Source organism: Lycium barbarum, chromosome 5 (genome assembly GCF_019175385.1).
Source record: "Lycium barbarum isolate Lr01 chromosome 5, ASM1917538v2, whole genome shotgun sequence".
NCBI lineage: Eukaryota > Viridiplantae > Streptophyta > Magnoliopsida > Solanales > Solanaceae > Lycium > Lycium barbarum.
The window spans coordinates 137,993,829-138,013,250 of NC_083341.1; the positions used below are offsets into that span (position 1 = coordinate 137,993,829).

The following is a 19,422-nucleotide window of genomic DNA, read 5'->3' on the forward strand; positions in this document are numbered from 1 at the left end:
CAAGCAATGGAATTAGCTACTGATGCTCTCTTGGAGTATAGTCATTCCCGTGATCCTGCGCGAGATACTTTGTGCATCGACTGCTTTTTTGTACGGATTTGAGCAAAGGAATCAGCCAACGCCTGAATCAAAGTAAACTCCCTACAGCACATTTCCTAGGGGTGCTTCCCCGACATTGCGTGCAAACAAAATGTTTTGTGCTTTGGGCTACTCTTTTTTCGGGTTTAAGCTATAGAATCAATCATGGATGATGTTTGCGTCACAGTAGGTTGCCTATGTTATTTCTTGTAGCTAGATCCACTTTGTTCTTTACTTTGACCTATCAGTCGTCTCTCTCTCTCTCTCTTTTTTATTTTTTTATTTTTTTTATTTTTGTGATAAAACTATAATATCTACCTAGAGGTCAACATTTTCTAACAAGTAGATATAAAAAAGTAAAAAAATAAACCTAGAAGAGTAGTTGAAAAGTTAAAGACTAAACCATTTTATTTTTTACCATTTTTTTCACACGATGTTACTAGTATATAGTAATACCATCACCTCCAAACCAATTGAAGAGCCTTTTAAAATCTCTTTTTCTTCTTTAGTTTCTTGCAATAACATAGTTTTGAGAAAGTTTTAAAAAAAATATGACTTCACCTAGATTAGTTTCTAATGGACCAGCCGGAAAATGTGGCCGGATTCTCATCGTCGGAGCGACGGGATTCATCGGGCAATTTATAGCACAAGCAAGTCTTGATGCTAATCGAAGAACTTATATTCTTGTTCGATCATTCCCAGATAATTTTCATCCTAAGATAAAAATTATCAAAGGATTTGAAGATAAAGGGGCCATAATATTGCACGTAAAATATGTTACACTCATATTCTTTGTTATTTAATTTCACTTTTTGAGTGGATGGAGAAATGAAAGTAAATAATAAGAAGCATTTTGGTTTGGTATTGTTACTGCGCATGATAATATTACTAAGGAACGTCTATATGTACCAGAATATTTTAGCTTTTCATTTTGTGTCAATTAGCAAAAAAATTTCTAGGGACTCCCGAAAATCTTGTTTTATAATGCTTGTATTTGTAATTTTTTTTTTTTTTTTTTTTTTTGTAATAGGGTGCTATAAATAACCAAAAATTCATGGAGGACACACTAAGGAAGCATGAGATTGATATAGTAATATCAGCTGTGGGTGGTGAAAGTATACTTGATCAACTTGTCCTTGTACAAGCCATGAAAGCTGTTGGAACTATTAAGGTAATTTCTTTCTTATAAAAATCAATTGTTTCAAAAATATACAAGCTAACCCAAAAGCAAATCCAAAATCTAAAGTCTCCGAGTGTAGAATGAGTTATGATCTTATATATTATAATTTATATGTACTCATCCTCCTCCTTTTTTTTGCTTATACTATATTTCGAGTCGAAAGTAATGGATTTAATCGGAACGGCAGAATCAAACCTTAATTCGTCTACGTGAAAGACATGACAAAGCTGTTTCAACTATTTTGTCGTTGAACAACTTATACATGTACAGATAGTGTAAAAGAATCAGAGAAAAAGCGTGATTGTTCCATAAGATTTTATATATGTAAAAATGTCAAGCTTATAAAATGAATTGTTTTAACAAGAAACATGCAAGACTAGAGGCGCGCGGATCCAGGAACTAGAGCATGTGTGTTAGTGATAAGAGAAACTTGTTTCAGTATTTGCCATTAAATTATTCATAAATATTGATTGTGGAAACTTTGTTTTTCCTCATTATTAGTGAATTGTAACATGTTATAGCAGGTGACATTATGTTAATGTTTTGTTTGAAATATATATAGAGATTTTTGCCATCAGAGTTTGGACATGAAGTAGACAGGTCAGATCCAGTGGAGCCAGGGCTAAATATGTATAAAGAGAAGAGGACAGTGAGAAGGTTGATAGAGAAAATGAGTATTCCTTATACTTATATTTGCTGCAATTCAGTGGCTTCTTGGCCTTATTATGATAATAAACATCCTTCTGAAGTTCTTCCTCCTCTTGATCATTTCCAAATTTATGGTGATGGCACCGTCAAAGGTACATTAATCTATTCCCATCACTCTAAAAATTCTTCGATGCTTGTGTTAGTATATGCTGCCTACATTCTTTTGGGATATGACCCTTTCCTGGACCCTACATAAAACACTAAATGTTTCGTGTACCTTTTTTTTTTTTTGGTAGTTCAACCGTTTATCATTTTTTCTTGGTAACATGATTATTTAATAATATGCTGTTAAATAGAATTAGCGACGAATTTTTATTATTTAGTAATAGAAGTCCATCGCTATTTCTTTTTGTAGTGTTTGTATGTTGATATATGTTGTTATGTTCATTTGAAACTTTTGTTTTAGTGTTGTAATGTACATCTTATTATATCACTTTTTGTGGGGATTGTGTGTTTTCTCTCTTTTTTGACTAATGGAAATATTGTATCTTTTAGAACATTCATGATTTAGCTAGTGTTCTGTTATTATTGTCATGCAAATGACAAATGTATAAAACCATATAATCTAACTGTACTAGTTACTAGATATTAGGGTATAGGGAGGTTACGCTGATACTTATATTTGAGAAATATCTCAATCAATTGTTTCACCCCTTTTTCTCCCGTTTTTCAATTTACTAAGTACTAATTCTATCTTCAAAATTTCATTATTTTTTGAAAGTGCAGCTTATTTTGTGGCTGGTGCTGATATTGGGAAATTCACAATCAAAGCAGCCGAAGACTATAGGACAGTGGATAAATGTGTACATTTTCGACCACTATGCAACTTCCTTAACATGAACGAAATTGCTACTCTTTGGGAAACTAAAATTGGTCGAACACTACCAAGAGTCACCATCACTGAGGATGTCCTATTAGCTGTAGCTGCAGGTATAAATATATTCACTCTACTTTCCGTTCGATTTTATATGACACTATCACTGCAAAGTCATAATTAACTGGCAGAGGGTCTTATCGTTTAACTATTAAAGTTTAATTTCACCGGGTCCATGTAGGAGATAACGGCTCAATGTTTGCACCTTTCGTGGCATAAAATTCAAAAATAACCATTTTCTGACCTGTAATTTAGAAAATATCCACAAATTCATAAGTCGTTGAAAAATAACAAAATTTTGAAATCTTCACTCCGTCATGGAACAATATCCTGAAGTTTTCACCCGGTTAAGTTCAAAAACTACGAAACTGTTATGGTGTTTCTGCATCAAAAGTGGTTACTTTTCAATAAATTTTCACATATTGGTTATTCTTCAAAAGACGATCCAAAAAGTGGCGAAGCCCGTACAATGTTTACCCTTGTGCAGGTCGCTACTCATGCGACTTGGAGAATAAAGTGGTCTATTTTTGAAACATAACTTTATCTATATACAAAAATAAAATTTTAGGCTGGAAAGAATATTTGCAAATTGTATAACAAGTAATATATTTTATATTTATTAACATATCATATTCATTTTTTATGTGTTGTCATTTGCAGAGAAAATCATCCCCAAAAGTGTGGTTGCAGCTTTGACACATGAAATTTTCATAAGGGGCTGTCAAATTGAATTTTCAATTGATGGTATTAAGGACCTTGAAGTCTGTGATTTGTACCCCAATGAGTCCTTTTGCACCATGGATGAGTGCTTTAATGATTTCCTTTTAAAGATGGATGACATGCTCAAAATGTCTATTAACTAGAACTAGTTTGCAATTTGTGCTATTTAATCCAACTATCTGCCCTTTTATCCTAAACACATGGTGAAAGAGAATTTTTTTTCTCTCCATTCTTCATGAGTAAACTTTTGTATTCCTTTTTCCTTATTTTGATGTAATATTTGCCCTTTTCCTTATTCTTGATGCATTTATTTAGTTGTTTTCTATTTTCTTAATTCAGCCTTAACCATTGCCTATTTTGTCAAAACAACTCTCTAACTGATGATTTTTTAATTTTCAATAAAGAACAATAAAGATGGGTAGTGATAAATTGAAACTCGAAAGAGTTGAACAGAGTGTATGAGGTTACGATTCTGTAGAGTATATGAGGTTACGATTCTGTAGAGTAGCAGTAAGAGTGACTTTGACTTGCTTTGGCTCACGTAAGGTTACAAGAGTACAATGATTTCTGGATTTGAAATCACAGCTTATATACCCCAGTATTAGTCATAATTCACAAGAACATTATGTAATCATAGTAAAAGGGGAAAGACGAGATGAAATAAATAAGAAAGGAGTCCAATCTAAACAAGCATAGGGAAGAGAAAAAAATGACAATTCTCTATATGTTTGTGCTTTTCCTTTCAATGTCACCCAAAATTATAGATGGACAATAATAGTGAATTTCACCTTCAAGAAATCTGAGTTTCATTTCAGAGCACAATAGCAACAGATGTCAAATGCCATCATACATTGATAGATCAGAGAAAATATGCACAGAGCTGGTATAACTATTGCTTTACAGAATCTATTGCAAGAACTACAATAATCTTGTGGATGATATACACAGTTCACAAGATAGAGACACAACCCGATTCAGACGAATACACATACAAAATCAAATAAAACAATGTACTTGTGGTGACATGACTCAATAAAACCGCATTCACCATCTACTTTGTTCGTCTGATCGAAAGGACAAGCTCGGAGGAAACTAAGCTGATAGAAGTAACTACACATCATTTACAGGCAAACGCTCTTCTATGAACACACGGCAGATGGGGCACCTCTTGCACTTGTCACAACACGTGCTGTGAAAGAATGATCATTATAATAATTAGATTACAACATTTTAAAGAAACAGTATATATAATATATTGCAAACCACAGAAAGAATGTAAATCGGACTGCAGAAAAGAAGTGGCACGAGGTTTTAGGTAATACCTGCAGAGGATGTGATGCCGACAAGGAAGGAGAAGAATGTTGATCTGTTCCTCGAAGCAAATTCGACATAAGATTTTTTCCTGACAAAAGGATCCACATGTAAGTGGCTCAGTAGATGCCAGCACCGATTCGAGAATTAGCAGTTGAATAGTAACAATATCCACAAATACTGAGGTAACACAAGCCATTCCTGGTTTCTAACTGTATCACAACAACAATTAAGCCTCAGTCCCAAACAGGTTGGGTTGACTATATGAGTCCTCATTTCTCCATTTAAGTTCAACTCATGTTATCGCCGTACCAAATAAAAAATAAGAGTGAAAATATGTTAAATATATATGCATTAACCATTATAGTACCTATAAATATATAGTACAAATACTAGAAGTCCTCTAACAAGACTAAAACCAATTCCCAACCAGTAGATATCACCAATATGGATCTTTTTCTTACATTGTGCCCAATCTTTAGTTAAGTCTGCAGTTTCTAAAACATCACATATTTGTTAAACACACACTAGATTTCTTTTAAAGTAATGTATGATGATAAAAGAAATATAAAGTAGACAGTATTTTTCTTGTGGCTGAGTTTCACGAAAACATAATGCATCAATTAGATATTAGCAGTAGTTTGATGTAATCTTACATTTTGAAGTCTTTCGAACTCATCCTGTTTTGTCTGTGTGATCTCTGATTGCTCACAAAGTGCTGCTTGTAGTCTCCATATCTGAGATAGCAACAGTCAAGCTAACCATCTCAGAGAGCAGTAAAAGAAACCAAGAAAGAGGCAACAAGAAAAAGAAGCGACCTCTTCAGCAAGCTTCGCTTTAGGCATTTGCTTTACGGTATCAGGTGCGAAAGTATTGTACCTAAAATAACAATCAGAAGACGCCCAGAAGATAAATAAGTGGAGGTTTAATTAAGCACTGAGGCATACTAGAGTGGACCAAGTATAAGGAGTTGTGCACGGAGAAAAACAACTGTGATATTATATTCAAGGCCTCCTAGGGGGCTTACAAGCTTGCAATGGTACCCAGTAAGAAAATTAGACAAAAAAGTTAAGCAAAAGATAATTTCTAGAATTTTTTAATCGACTACTAGTCCCGCTTTTACAGTATTTATACTTACCCATACATTTAAATCTCTTTCAAGAGAGATATTTTATTGCTTTTGTAATCTAAGATTCTTTTTTCATCAGTAATTTTCAAGTTCTTGTTTGATAAGTGGCTCTTGTTTCGCCAAGAAAAAACTTTCCTTGTTCCAAAAATGTGGGGTTAGTCCTTAGTAATGAAGTGAATCTCTCCAGTCCAGTAACAGGCTGCAACAGTGTTGTTATGGTATTCGCGATATTAATTATTTAGTAGCAGCAAATTTGCAGTGAACTTCTTGAAAGATGGAACCCCCTCCCCCCACCCAAAAAAAGAAAAAAAAAAAGGAAAAAAGAAAGGCCATCTAAAAAGCTCGAACCAGATGACCCTCAAGGTGCTGTACAGAAATACAAAAAATGCAAGTATTGACAGACAGGAATACTGACCCAGATGTCCCAGCATAATATAGACGAGCTTGTTCCTCTCGGCTTCCTTCATCAATTGACCACCAACCTAACAACCTGTTGTACCAATAAGATAAACACAAAAAGACAAGCACGTAGAATAAGTGGACCTAAACAATGCTCAGAAGGATTAGAAATTGTACAGTTTCACCTTGCCATCATTACCTTGACCCGTGACGCATGAAACTGAAAAAATCACGAATAACAGCAGACATCCTAAAATAGTTTCTTACACCAGCTTCACCATCTACCGGAAGATTAATCGTCTCCACAAGTCTATAAATAGAGAACAAAATACCAGCTCCTTGAAGTAGGAAAAGAGGAATGAACAGAACGGGAATCGGGATGAGCCTAGCACTTGGTGGCGTCCCCTGTAATCAAAGTGTGTTAGTTGCAAATGTGATGACAAAATGACAAAAATGGTCTCTTATGTTCGAAGGTTGGTTCAAAATAGTCCCTTAACTATGCACTTAACAGTTTTGGTCCTTTAAGTTTGCCAAAAGTTCAACACTTTTAGATTCCGCAAAATATTTACCGAACTCTGTACGTTAGATTTCGTGGAAACAGTGGGGAAAAAAAGACTAAACTAAAAACACTAAGAAAGTCTCATCAAATCCTAAATTATGCAACAAAAAAACCTACACTAGATACTAAAAGGATATAAAAATAGCAGAAATTACACCTCAAAATGCTGCACTAGACTCTAGGGAAAAAATTTAAAATAGAAAAAACTACAAAAATTGTACCTCTAAATGTGAGTTCCTGCTAATTTCCTTTTTTTTTTCCCGTCAAATCTACCATACAAAGTTCGGTAAATATTTTACAGAGACTAAAAGTGTTAAATTTTAGCAGACTTAAAAGACTAAAACTATTAAACGCATACTTAAGGGACTCTTTTGAATCTACCCACAAACATAAGGGACCCTTTTTGTCATTTTCTCCAAATGTGATTAACAATTGGAAAATTGAAGAAAATTTTCTTAAGAGAGTTCGTACCGCTAAGCGCATAAAAAGCAATAGCTGGAAACAAACAAGAGGAATTTTCATCACATGACCACCAATGTCCTGCAAACTGCATATTCCCCTCTGTCGATCATCTTCATCCAAAGATGCCAGAAATCCACTGTTCCAGTTAAGATATTGCATGCTTGTTGTAGAAGAGCTCGGTGCGCGTAGACTACTTGAGTGTCTATTTGAGTGTCCGTGGATTGCAGGGTTGTACCATTTTGTGCAGATAATAAAGGCAAAGCATTCTGCGACACTGAACGCCAAGTATGATATATACAGGTTTAGCAAGCAATTAGGCACAAGTGCCAATCACGCAGGATAAGTGGGAAAAAATTTCTGTACCCGTAGTTAATGAATAAATCCCACCACCCAAGAGCAGCAACATCTCCTGCAATTCACATCCAAGGAACATGAAGCCGTAATTTGATGAACGACAGATAAGGTGGAAAAGCCAATAAACATAGGGAATTTTCATAAACAGCACTATTTATTCCCCTAATAACAAATTATGGCGATATTATTGAGTTTTCAAACATAGCAACAGTTTTTTGTCAAAGCATATCACACATACAGTCATACATACATACATACACTAGCCGTCGTGCATACATACACTGGCCGTTATGTATACATACATACATACATGCAAACAAATAATAAAAATCTGCTATAAATGAAAAAACTGGCTACTTTTTGTAATAATATAAAAGTACTGCTAAATCGGGTAACTAGTGGGCTTAAGTCATTATATCACGCAATTTTTCCATAAACGTAACTACTCTACCAAACTAATCTATAGTCCAGGTTAAAAGATGGATCACCGTGTTTTTAACAGTATTACCACGAAGACAATATTAGTCCATCTTTTGTTCTTTAAATAGAGTAGTAGTGGAGCAAAGTAGAAGTAGGGAAATAATGGTTAACTCCTAGGTTGCATGAAGTCACTGTCAAAACGCTATAGCTAAATCATGATACGGTTGTAGAATTCACATGTTACGGCAACCGATCGAGCAATTAAAAACAGCGCTAAACAGCTATTGATCCTTATTTGTAGAACAAATTGAGTTAATTTGTCACTTCAAACTATCAGCATTAAGCTACAGCACGAAGTAGATCGTCATCAACAAGATACTAAGTGCAATTTGTGGCCAAATTCTTAATCTCTTAGTAAGAGCATAGTCTTTCTTTTGATTGCCATTTCCAAAAAAAAAAAAGTTTACTATTTTGAAGTTGCTCAGATATAAATTGATAAGAACGTAAAGATACAAAATAAAATGAGAAGAAGCAAATGTTGCAATTTAGCCACACAAATTCACTTAGAGGTACAGAAAGAGAGTCAAATAATTACCACAGATCTTCAAAAGAGTAAATGTTGTTGCTGCTATGAAGAAGACCATAGCGATTGCAACCCAGAAGTGCTGAGACATAGATGATAAGATGACTTTCAGAAACTAACAATGTGCATATATTAGTAGTATAAGCTCTCTTATTTACACATTTGTGCAAGTGAAGAAATAAGCTTTCTAAGCTAGTCAATCTAAAAGGTAATCATAGGCTGTTAATATCAGATTCCTCCCCGTAGATAAGCTACAGAAATGACATGAATGCTAACTGTGGTTTCTTACAATTGAATAGGAGCTCTATACTTACAGGAAGGGTCTCCCATATAGCCTCATCACTCATGCTGTCTTCATCTCCGGGCATCAGAGCCCTGCACATTCTGAACATGGGGAAACGTTTATAAGGAATTAGATACACGTCCAAAACCAAGACCATTAACTTTATGCTCTCAAAGTATGCTGAGAAAAGCAAATTTTTGGACATCTTATTTCATACTCCCTCCGTCTCAAATTATTTGTCGTGATTTCTAAAAATAGCTATCTCAAATTATTTGTCATTAGTTCAAGATTAAATTAATTATTTTTTCCCATTTTACCACGGTAGTAATTGTTCTTCAAGACTAGAAACGCCTCAATTATGGGGAGATGAAACATAAATAGAGTAAATATTCAATGAGAGATCATATCTTAAGACATGAATAAGGGTAAAATAGTCAAAACCCCTTCTAGTTAATGCTTTTAAGGAGCGTGTAAAAGAGAAACATGACAAATAATTTGAGACGGAGGGAGTATCTCCTTATTCCAAAAATAATTCAACTCCCAGCAGATGGCTTTTAAGTCAGCATTTTCTTGGCAGGAAAAGTATCTTACCTAACATTATCAACCAAGATAGCAATTTCAAGTGCTAGCAGGGGAAAGAACACAATCTTCAAATTTACAGCTGCAATTAACAACAGCTCACAAATAAGTGGCTCCGCCTCCGCTTATATGAACTAGCATTGCATATCAAATTTAAAGAGAAAAAAGAAATGATACATGTTTTTTTTTTTTTTTTATAAGGAAAAAAAAATATATTGTATCATTTCTTTTCTTGTTTACCATAGGTGCCGTCGAGATGAATACAAAGAAGCAGTTCAAAAGCAACAAGCAGCGGTGTGGCCACGATAGCATGAAATGGGGACCACTGTTCAAAAAAGGAATGTGTGCATCTGTCACTATAAAGCTTTTTGGGAATATACAAACAGCATTGACTGGGACATGAAACGTTGAATGTAAAATCCGAAAAGTTAGTATGTCATACATGTCGATCATGAGGCACTGATGGAGCAGGTAATGAGAATCTACCCCTTGCTACAACCACATGAAACAACCAAAGTGGAACGAAAACAACCCTGCAAAATGAACCAAATGTGAAAACCAACTGTAATTATACTGTTTAAGAGAGTAGGGGTTTCAAAGTTCTCAATTATCTTATAAACTAAAGGTAAAAACAAGTACTCCCTTCGTCCCAATTAATGTCGCACAGTTCGGATTTCGAGAGTCAACCTTTTCAATATTGACCGTGAATTCAGACATGGAATCTTCAATTTTTTGAAATAAATTTGCATATTTGGAACTGTGTAAAAAGTACCATAAGTGACAAAAGTTGACAATTCAAATTATTTGTAAGGCATATGAAAAAGTTGCAGCCAAAGAAAAATTTATTTAACTCTCGAAATCCGAAAGGTGCCACATAAATTGGGACGGAGGGAGTATAAAGCAACACGTAGAAACTCAATTGCCTGTATACTGAAAATGGTATAATTATAATGCAGAAAACAGAGGACAAAAAAAAACACGATTGATCAAAAAGAACTAAGATAAATGCAGCAAAGGACCTTAGTAACCACTGCTTATATTTCCCGGATACCTCTGTCTCTCAATACACACACATGTGCACACTCACACGCAATGCACATGTGTGCATGCCCACACATTGCCCTTTCCAACAATTAGAATACTTATATCAGAAGGGGCAAATACCAAGCCTAATGTAAGTGTAAACAACAACTACACCCTTAAGCCTTAATTCCAAGTTCCAACTAGATGTCAATTGTCATCAACTGTTTGGAATCTTTTGCTCACATAAATTTCTATTCTTAGCTAAACCATAATTAAGTTTGAGAAATTGCAAGTCTTCTGAAGAAAAATTCCAAAATAAAATTCCACATATACTTGGTTTGTTTTATCACCATTAATCCTGATATTATCACATTTACAAATCGGTGCACGTGGAGGTCTAAGACAAGAAATTGTGAAAATCATCTCAATCGATCTTTTTCTCATTTTATCTGCTGTGTGTACTATTTGTACTTTTTACTGGATGTGATTAATATTCTTATCATTTTGTTGATTGTACATCACGGCTTTACATATAAAGAAGAATTAGATAGTTGTATATAGAATTAGCCAGATCGTGCGAAGCATAAACAGAATCAATCTTAACATCTTGTTTTCTGTTACATTCATCTTATGACTTATATTCTTATGGATATAACTTAGTTCAGAATTTCATTTTTTGGTTGACTTTGTCGATTAAAAAAATCTATCATCTGGTAAATGCATAAATCAAAGAACCTTTTGTCTATATACTATTGGTTAACTCATCTATAATCAGAGTAAACAAGTTGAATTCAAGGCATATACCTAGTGTATGTAAGAAACTCCTTTACGTCTCATCCGTTTATTCTCACACTTTATGAATGTGCCTTTGTACACATCTTTTATGAAACTTAAACAATTCATATGAATTCCTTTCTTCTCTAAGTACCCACCAACAAAATTTTCTTGGTACTTTCCATATTACTTTTCCAAGTCTACGTATATCATGTAAATCCTTCTTTTTGTCCCTAATATTTTTCATCAATTTCCTTAGCAAGAATATTGCCGTTGTGTTAAATCTACCTTTACAAATTCGAACATGCTCTCATATAGGCAAGAATGAACTCCAATGAGAAAGGAGTCAACTTTTCAGTAAGACTTGGACCAATCTTCCTGGCACTCACGCTGTTGTCACAACGTCTAACAAAACATTCAGAATTCCCCCAAAACTGAATCAATTTTATCAGAAAATGTCTAGTCGTGAGTACACCTTGTGATTAACAATTTTTGGGGTAAGCACGTCATCCAAAATCCTAAAGTTTCTGCCTTTTTCGATAATACTATTAACAATTTTAGGGTAAGCACATCATCCCAAATCCTAAAGTTTTCGCCTATTTCAAGCTGAAAAGCTCAACAATCATCCTATTAACAATTTTAGGATAAGCACATCATCCAAAATCCTAAAGTTTCCACCTTTTTCAAACCCAACAATAATACTATTAACAATTTTATGGTAAACACATCATCCAAAATCCTACAGGTGCATTTTTCAAGCTCAACAATAATCATTAACAATTTCAGGGGTAAGAACATCATCCAAAATCCTAAAGCTTCCACCTTTTTCAAGCTCAACAATGATCCAAAAGGCATTCCAATTTTAATTTCCAATAATGTAATATCATGCTTCTAAGTTAATAAATGTTACAAACTAGTATATCATAGATTCAAGTACTAAATAAGAAGGTATTTGAGAATTTCAGACAATAAAGACCTTCACTTTATCCACATATGTTACAATATCTCGGCATAAGGTTAATCTCATTAACAGTTAAAAACTTCCCTAATCAAATAAAAATCCAAAAAAGGGCATACAGGATTTCCCAATTAAAGCAAAAAATCTTTTTCACAAATTTGTGGAATAGAATTCCCAAAATCCTTAAACAAAAACTGCCAAATTAATTCCAACAATTGCAAGAACTGAAAAGTTTCCAAAAGCTGAACAATACAGAAAACAAATCAGTGTTACAAAACTAGTAGTACATCATAGATTCAAAGTACTACTACTAAATAACTAGGCTAATTTCAGAAAACATGTCATTTAAGAAATTCAAACAAAAGACTTTCCCTTTATCCACATGTCATTATTATCCGCACAAATTGTTAAAACTTCCTCAATCAGATAAAAACCCAAGAAGGGTATACATGATTTTTTCCAAAAAAGAATCCTTTACACAAATTGTTCTCTAAAATTCCCAAAATCCTCAACTTGCCAAATTCCTTGAATTCCAAGAACTGAGAAAATTTAAAAGCTGAAAAATACAAAAAACAAATGAAAAGAAGAAAGACGAACCACCAAGAATAATGAAGGGCTTGATCAAGTTTGAGAACAAGAAGCAAAGTGAAACTAAAGAGCAATCCATGAGCTACCACTGCTTGTCACCAATAAAAAGAACCCCACCTCAAAATTGCGATGTGAGTGTCAAAGATTAACAGTAAATAAAAGGGAAAGAAATTAGATTTTCAAGAAGAGACATGGTTTAAAATGGACTGCTTGGAAGTTTGAACAAGAAAAGAACAAAGGAGGAGACAGAGCAACGTTAATAGCGAGAACTTAAGAGAATTGGATTTTACGCAAAATCGTTGCTCTTGTTGTCTTTATTATTGACACACCTACCGATTTGGTAAGAAAGGTTTGTAGTATCAAATTCGGAGAGCTCAAATGATGTTCTTTGAGGGATGGTCTAGTAGTGGAATCATTGGAGCATAACTTGGACAACTAAGATTAGAATTGTAAATTGTTGAGAGGAAAAAGGATTAATTAGAAAGATATGTGTATTTGATATGATGGAGATATCTTTTCAGAAAATACATAATACTCCCTTCGTCTCAAATTATCGTGATTTTCTTTTGCACGCTCTTTAAGAAAATTACTTAAGCAAAACTATATATAGCCTAGGTAATAATCTTAATTAAATAGCACTTATTCCAACAAATCAAGATATCTAACCTTGCATGGGTTTTCAGTTCCAATCGAAGAATGCAAAAACTCTTACTATCAGGGGAATTTTGAGGTCAAATTCACCCTTTTTTTGGGTCCACTATGCTTTTTTGAATGATTAACCAAAGGTCGTAGACGCCCTTGCATATTACTTCTCATTCACTGGACACGGAGTGCTGGCATAAAAAATTACAATTTTGAAGATTGATACACTCTATCATTCAATCAACCAACTATGTCTCAATCTTAGAATAGCTAGTTTTTTAGCTCTAATCAAGTCCAATTTATCCGAATATCAAGAAAATTTAGGGGTACTAAAGTTATAGAATTTCTAAATATCACTTATCATAACAAGTATACAAGTTTTCTAATTAGAATAAAAAGACTCCCAACAAATACCGAGCCTAATGTAAGTGTAACAACAACAACGGAACCATTAAGTCTTAATTCCTACTAGCTGTCAACTGTCATCAGCTCACATTATTTTCTGTTCTTAGATAAACCAACATTAAGTTTGACATATTGCAAATCTACTTAGTTTGTTTTATCATCATTAATCCTGAGAAAAGAGCCAATTTTTCAGTAAGACTTGGACCAATCTTCCTCCCACTCATGTCGTCATCACAGCGTCTAAAAAATCACTCGGAATTCCGCAAAAGCCTAATAAATTTTACTGGAAATGTCTAGTTGTGAAACACCTCTTCATATATGAGTGATTAACAATTTTAGTGTAAGCACATCATCCAAAATCCTAAAATTTCCACCTTTTTCAAGCTCAAGAATAATCCTATTAATAATTTTAAGGTAAGCACATCATCCAAAATTTCCACCTTTCTCGAGCTCAACATTCATCAAGAATGCATTCCAATTATAACTTCCAACAATAGAATATCATGCTTCAAAGTTAAAAGTGTTACAAACTAGTATATCATAGATACAAAGTACTAAAATAACAAGTCATTTTGAGAAATTCAGACTAAAAAGACAACATTCACTTTATCCACATATCCTTACAGTACCTGCATAAAGTTAATCTCATTAACTGTTAAAACATATTCAATCAGATAAAAATCCAAGAACAAGATTTCCCAAAAAGATTAAATCTTTTTCACAACTTGTTCTCTAAAATCCCAAAATCTTCAACCAGAAACTGCCAAATTCCAACAATTCCAAAGATGAACAATAAAGAAGCAAATAAAAAGAAGAAGAAAAAACGAACCACCAAGAATAATGAAGGGGTCGATCAAGCTTGAGAACAAGAAGCAAAGTGAAACAAAAGAGCAATCCATGAGCTAACACTGCTTGTACAGACTTCAACACTCTTCTTCCACTCATCATAAATTTCAAGAAAACCCAAATTCCCACTCTTTTTTCACAAATAAAAAGAACCCCACCTCAAAATTGATGTATTTATCAAAGATTTAACAGTAAAATAAAAGGGAAAGAAATTAGATTTTCAAGAAAAGACATAGGAAAAAAAATAAAGGGTGTTAAAGAAAAAGACAGAACAGTGGTGTGTTATGGAAGTTTGAACAAGAAAAGAACCAACGTTAATTGTGACAACTTTTAAAGAATTGGATTTAACGAAAAATTGGTGCTCTTGTTGTCTTTAGTGGTCGTTTGGTTTGAGGTCAAAATAGTCCCGGGATTACAATCCCGGGACTAATTTATACCATCTGTTGGTATTATTTTATACCATCTGAAAGATGGTATAAAATAGTACCAGTATAAGTGGGTTATGAAGGTATAAGTTGAGTTATTCCAGCACTAATTTTTATACCACGTTTGGTACAAGGTATAAAATAATCCCGGGATAAATCTATACCTTATACCAAACGTGGTATAAAAATTAGTACCGGTATAACCCATGTTATACCTTAAACCAAACGACCACTGAGTATTGTCACACCCACGGGATTTGGTAACAATTTTGGAGAGCTCAAATGATGTTATTTGATGGATGGTATTTCTAGTAGTGGAATCATTGGAGCATAACTTGGACAACTAAGATTAGAAAGATGTGTGTATTTGATACGATGGGAGATATCTTTTTAGAAAATATTCCCCCCTCCGAGATCGATAAAAGAGAGTGTCCACTTAGCCGTTATTTTTTTGGTTAAAAAAATGTTCACTTATTAACCTTATTTATTTAGATTTATCCTTATTAAGTAGTAAGTGTCCAAATTCCAATATTTATTTAATTAGGTGGCATTTTAGTCAATTACTTAGTTTTGACTAGCAGTTAGTATTTTGGGAGGTTACAAATGGCTAAGTAAACACTTTTTTTTAACGGTAGGGAGTATTAATTTAATACTACCTTCATATCAAATTATCGTGATTTTCTTTTACATGCTCTTTAATAAAATTACTAAAGTAAACTATATATACTTAGGTAATATCCTTAATTGAATAGCAAATCTTTTTATAGCATAACTATAACGGTTAATATTAATGTATACTTATTATGTATTATTTGCCTTTAATTTGACATATCCAATACCTTCAATTACATACATGAGTACCTTTACATTTTTTCCATAACATTTTTCCAATAAGGTATACGTCATATTCAAACAATCAAGCTCATTTTATTAATTAGAAAGCGTCTTTAACTATTTTACCTTTCATTGGTATCTGAAGTACAATCATAACACCATTTTATAATTAAAGTGTTTGTAATTTTCAAGAACAATTACTACTAAAGGTAAGAAGGAAAAAAAAAATTAATTTTATCTTGAACTTCTAAACGATAAACAATTTGATACAACTATTTTTAGAATGCACGTCAAAAAAATTGAGATGAAGGAAGTATATTTTTATGATTTTTTTTTTTTAGTGTTTGATTGGGTGAGTGAATTTCTTTAATGAAAAAATGTATATTAAAGATTAATAGCAAATTAAAGAATAATAACAATGTCTAACTTTTAGTTGGAACGAGTAATTTAAAGGTAAATGACAAGAGAGTTGTAAGGATAAAAAAAAAAAAAAAAAAAAAAAGGAGATTCGGTTTACAAAAATTGCGGCCCCAAATTCTCAAACTCGACCCACACAAGTGATTTTTAATCGAACATATAAGTGTCCTATATTCCTTTGATCAAGTGTTCTGGTCCATATAAACATCTTTCTTAATGCATTAAAGAATGCTTCTCTAACCGGCAAAAGTTAGCCGGTGTCCACTAACGGTTATTTTAGTTCGGCTCTGATAATCTAATTATGAGTATTCATTAGTAATGTTTTTTTTAGTTATATGACTCTTTTCACATGAAAACGGTAATAAGAACATAACATTTTTGTAGAATAATTTTTCTTATCCAAATTGTATTGGTTATAGAAGATCATTTTCCTAAGAAAATTATAATAATCCTATATAAAATTTATTACGTTGAAATATCTTATATCACAATTTGTTTTAAATCAATTTGACGACTCCTTTCTATGGGCGCAAATCTGTTGGCTGCACACACTGTCATTGACTTTTTCAGGATAGTGATGTGCGTACGTTGTTGAGGAATTTACTTAAGGTAGGATACATAGGCAAATTCATGGTTGATTTTGGTCCCTTTTTAAAGTATAGGAAAAGGATAAATGGAGAATATCCTTTTGTTCTTGCGTGACACTATTATTAGTTTGATGATATATACACGCAGCTTCCTAAGAAAAATACAAAAGAATTGGTGTACGTAATGACCCCACTATTTTAATTACTTTTTAGTTTTTTATTTTCGCTCTCTTTCTTAGATATAAATTTGGATAATTATTGACTCGGTAATCTTTTGGCTTATAAGTACTTTTGTTAAGAATCTTACGTTACAATACTGACTAGCATAGTAAAGTATTAAAGATAATTCTCCCAAAACCTTGTGTCCTATCCTGATCAATTTTTTAGAATTGAGTGATACCCTTCTATCATAGTCGAAGCAACTTTTTTTAAAGAATCAACAATTTCTTAAATAAAATAATTTGACTTGTGTTGGTTACATAATTTTCTATATTTTAAGATTATCACATTTCTATATATAATAAGTGTCAAGGGTGACGAACACAACAGTCCCTTCTTGTACCCACTGTTTCACGAATTGTATCTGCATTAAATTCTTGTACCATGAGTTATATAATTTGTACACTTTATCTAACTATTTTTATATCTCATGTAGACATGTGTCATAGTATTTAATATTTATTTCATTCTCATGTATAGAAGTATGCACTTTAAATTTAATTCTCCGACACATTTATTTCATCCGTGCACTTTTATTTGTTCACTTTTGACTTTTCACGTTCTAGCTGAATATTTATTCTCTTTTTATGTATAGACATATGCAGTTCAATTTTAATTCTCCTACACAAATTTATTTCCTCCATGCACTTTAATTTGTTCACTTTTGACTTTTCACATTCTTTGAGATCATTAATATATCTCACGTAGATATTGTTATATCCCGTAATTTTATACGTCGAGTTATTCGCAAGAGAATCGACTCAAGTTAAAGACGAGATCATTTTCGGGCACGAAATAGAAATCTTTAATTTCTGGTCTCTATTAGAAAATGAATTGTTTATGAATTTTACTTAGTGTAAAAAATATTAATGGAAAGTTGGAATTAATTTACCATGATTAGATTATTAAGTGGGGGTTAAAATTTAATTTTTCACTAAACAAGTCATTAGTGCACAAAGTGGGCCCCACCAAGACATGTGGCCAAATTTAATTGGCTCAAGCCTTGAGTGGGACACTTGTCACTCCTAGGGGCTGAAAATATAGTGAAAAATCTGTGCCCAAACCCTCATTTTCATCTTCCACAATAAGCTAGACAGAGAGAGAAAACAAAAGCCATGGATTTCTATTTGGAAAAATTTTACGTTCTTAAAAGTTTTTTTTGAAATGACAGGTTTTAATAGAGCGAATGTCTAAGGGTTCGCTCGACTCTGATGAGAGTCGGGTGCCCGTCATGCCCTACCATTTTTAGGGTGTGACAGATATATGCCATAGTACTAAAAAATAATAAGTGTCATGGAAGGACGAACACAGCAGTCCCTCCTTGTACCCACTGCTTCACGAAATTTGCTCGCATTAAATTCTTGTACCACGAGCTATATAATTTGTACACTTTATCCAACTATTTTTATATCCCATGTAGACATGTGTTATAGTACTTAATATTTAATTCCCTTCTCATGTGTAGACGTATGCACTTTAAATTTAATTCTACGACACATTTATTTCTTCCGTGCACTTTTACTTGTTCACTTTTGATTTTCGTGTTCTAGCTAAATATTTATTCTCTTCTCATGTATAGACATATGCAATTCAATTTTAATTCTCCTACACAAATTTATTTCCTCCGTGCACTTTAATTTGTTCATTTTTGCCTTTTCACATTCTTTGACAATTAATAAATCTCACGTGGATATATCCCATAGTACTGAATATTTATTCTCTTCTCATGTATACACGTGGGCACTTCTATTTTAATTCTCCGACACATATTTATTTCCTCCGTGCACTTTTACTTGTTCATTTTTTACTTTTCACGTTATTTAAGAATTAATAAATGAAGTACTCCTTCTGTCCCATATTACTTGGCCACATTACTATACTTGACTTTTTACGTTCTTTAAGAATTAATAAAAATGAAGAACTCCTTTCGTCCATATTACTTGGCCACGTTACTAAAAATATATGTCTATTTTTCTATTCTATATTTATCTTCTTTTCTATTTCTATTATTCCCGTTTTTCTTCTTTGTCAATACTTTAAATGTGAAGAGAGGACGAACAATAAC

The 19,422-nt window shown here is 33.1% G+C and overlaps 2 protein-coding genes across 3 annotated transcripts; one reads left to right on the forward strand and one right to left on the reverse strand.

Annotated features, from left to right (window-relative positions):
- Nucleotides 1-531: 531 nt before the first annotated feature.
- On the forward strand, nt 532-3,870 carry LOC132641829 (leucoanthocyanidin reductase-like). Its single transcript, XM_060358920.1, has 5 exons — nt 532-845; nt 1,109-1,249; nt 1,821-2,058; nt 2,693-2,896; nt 3,501-3,870. The coding sequence occupies exons 1-5, from the start codon at nt 630-632 to the stop codon at nt 3,701-3,703; spliced, it is 1,002 nt and encodes a 333-aa protein (XP_060214903.1). The 5' UTR covers nt 532-629; the 3' UTR covers nt 3,704-3,870.
- Nucleotides 3,871-4,349: 479 nt separating this feature from the next.
- On the reverse strand, nt 4,350-14,992 carry LOC132641830 (uncharacterized). 2 transcript variants are annotated; one of them, XM_060358921.1, is made up of 14 exons: nt 14,859-14,992; nt 10,082-10,172; nt 9,880-9,964; nt 9,652-9,721; nt 9,092-9,161; nt 8,790-8,859; nt 7,784-7,829; nt 7,430-7,694; nt 6,599-6,804; nt 6,416-6,490; nt 5,690-5,750; nt 5,528-5,608; nt 4,883-4,962; nt 4,350-4,749 (listed from the first exon to the last, which is right to left on the reverse strand). In XM_060358921.1, the coding sequence occupies exons 1-14, from the start codon at nt 14,975-14,977 to the stop codon at nt 4,671-4,673; spliced, it is 1,398 nt and encodes a 465-aa protein (XP_060214904.1). In that variant the 5' UTR covers nt 14,978-14,992; the 3' UTR covers nt 4,350-4,670. The 2 variants fall into 2 exon arrangements, with proteins under 2 accessions (XP_060214904.1, XP_060214905.1); XM_060358922.1 differs by lacking the exons at nt 4,350-4,749; nt 4,883-4,962 and adding an exon at nt 4,966-5,083.
- Between the last annotated feature and the right edge of the window lie 4,430 nt (nt 14,993-19,422).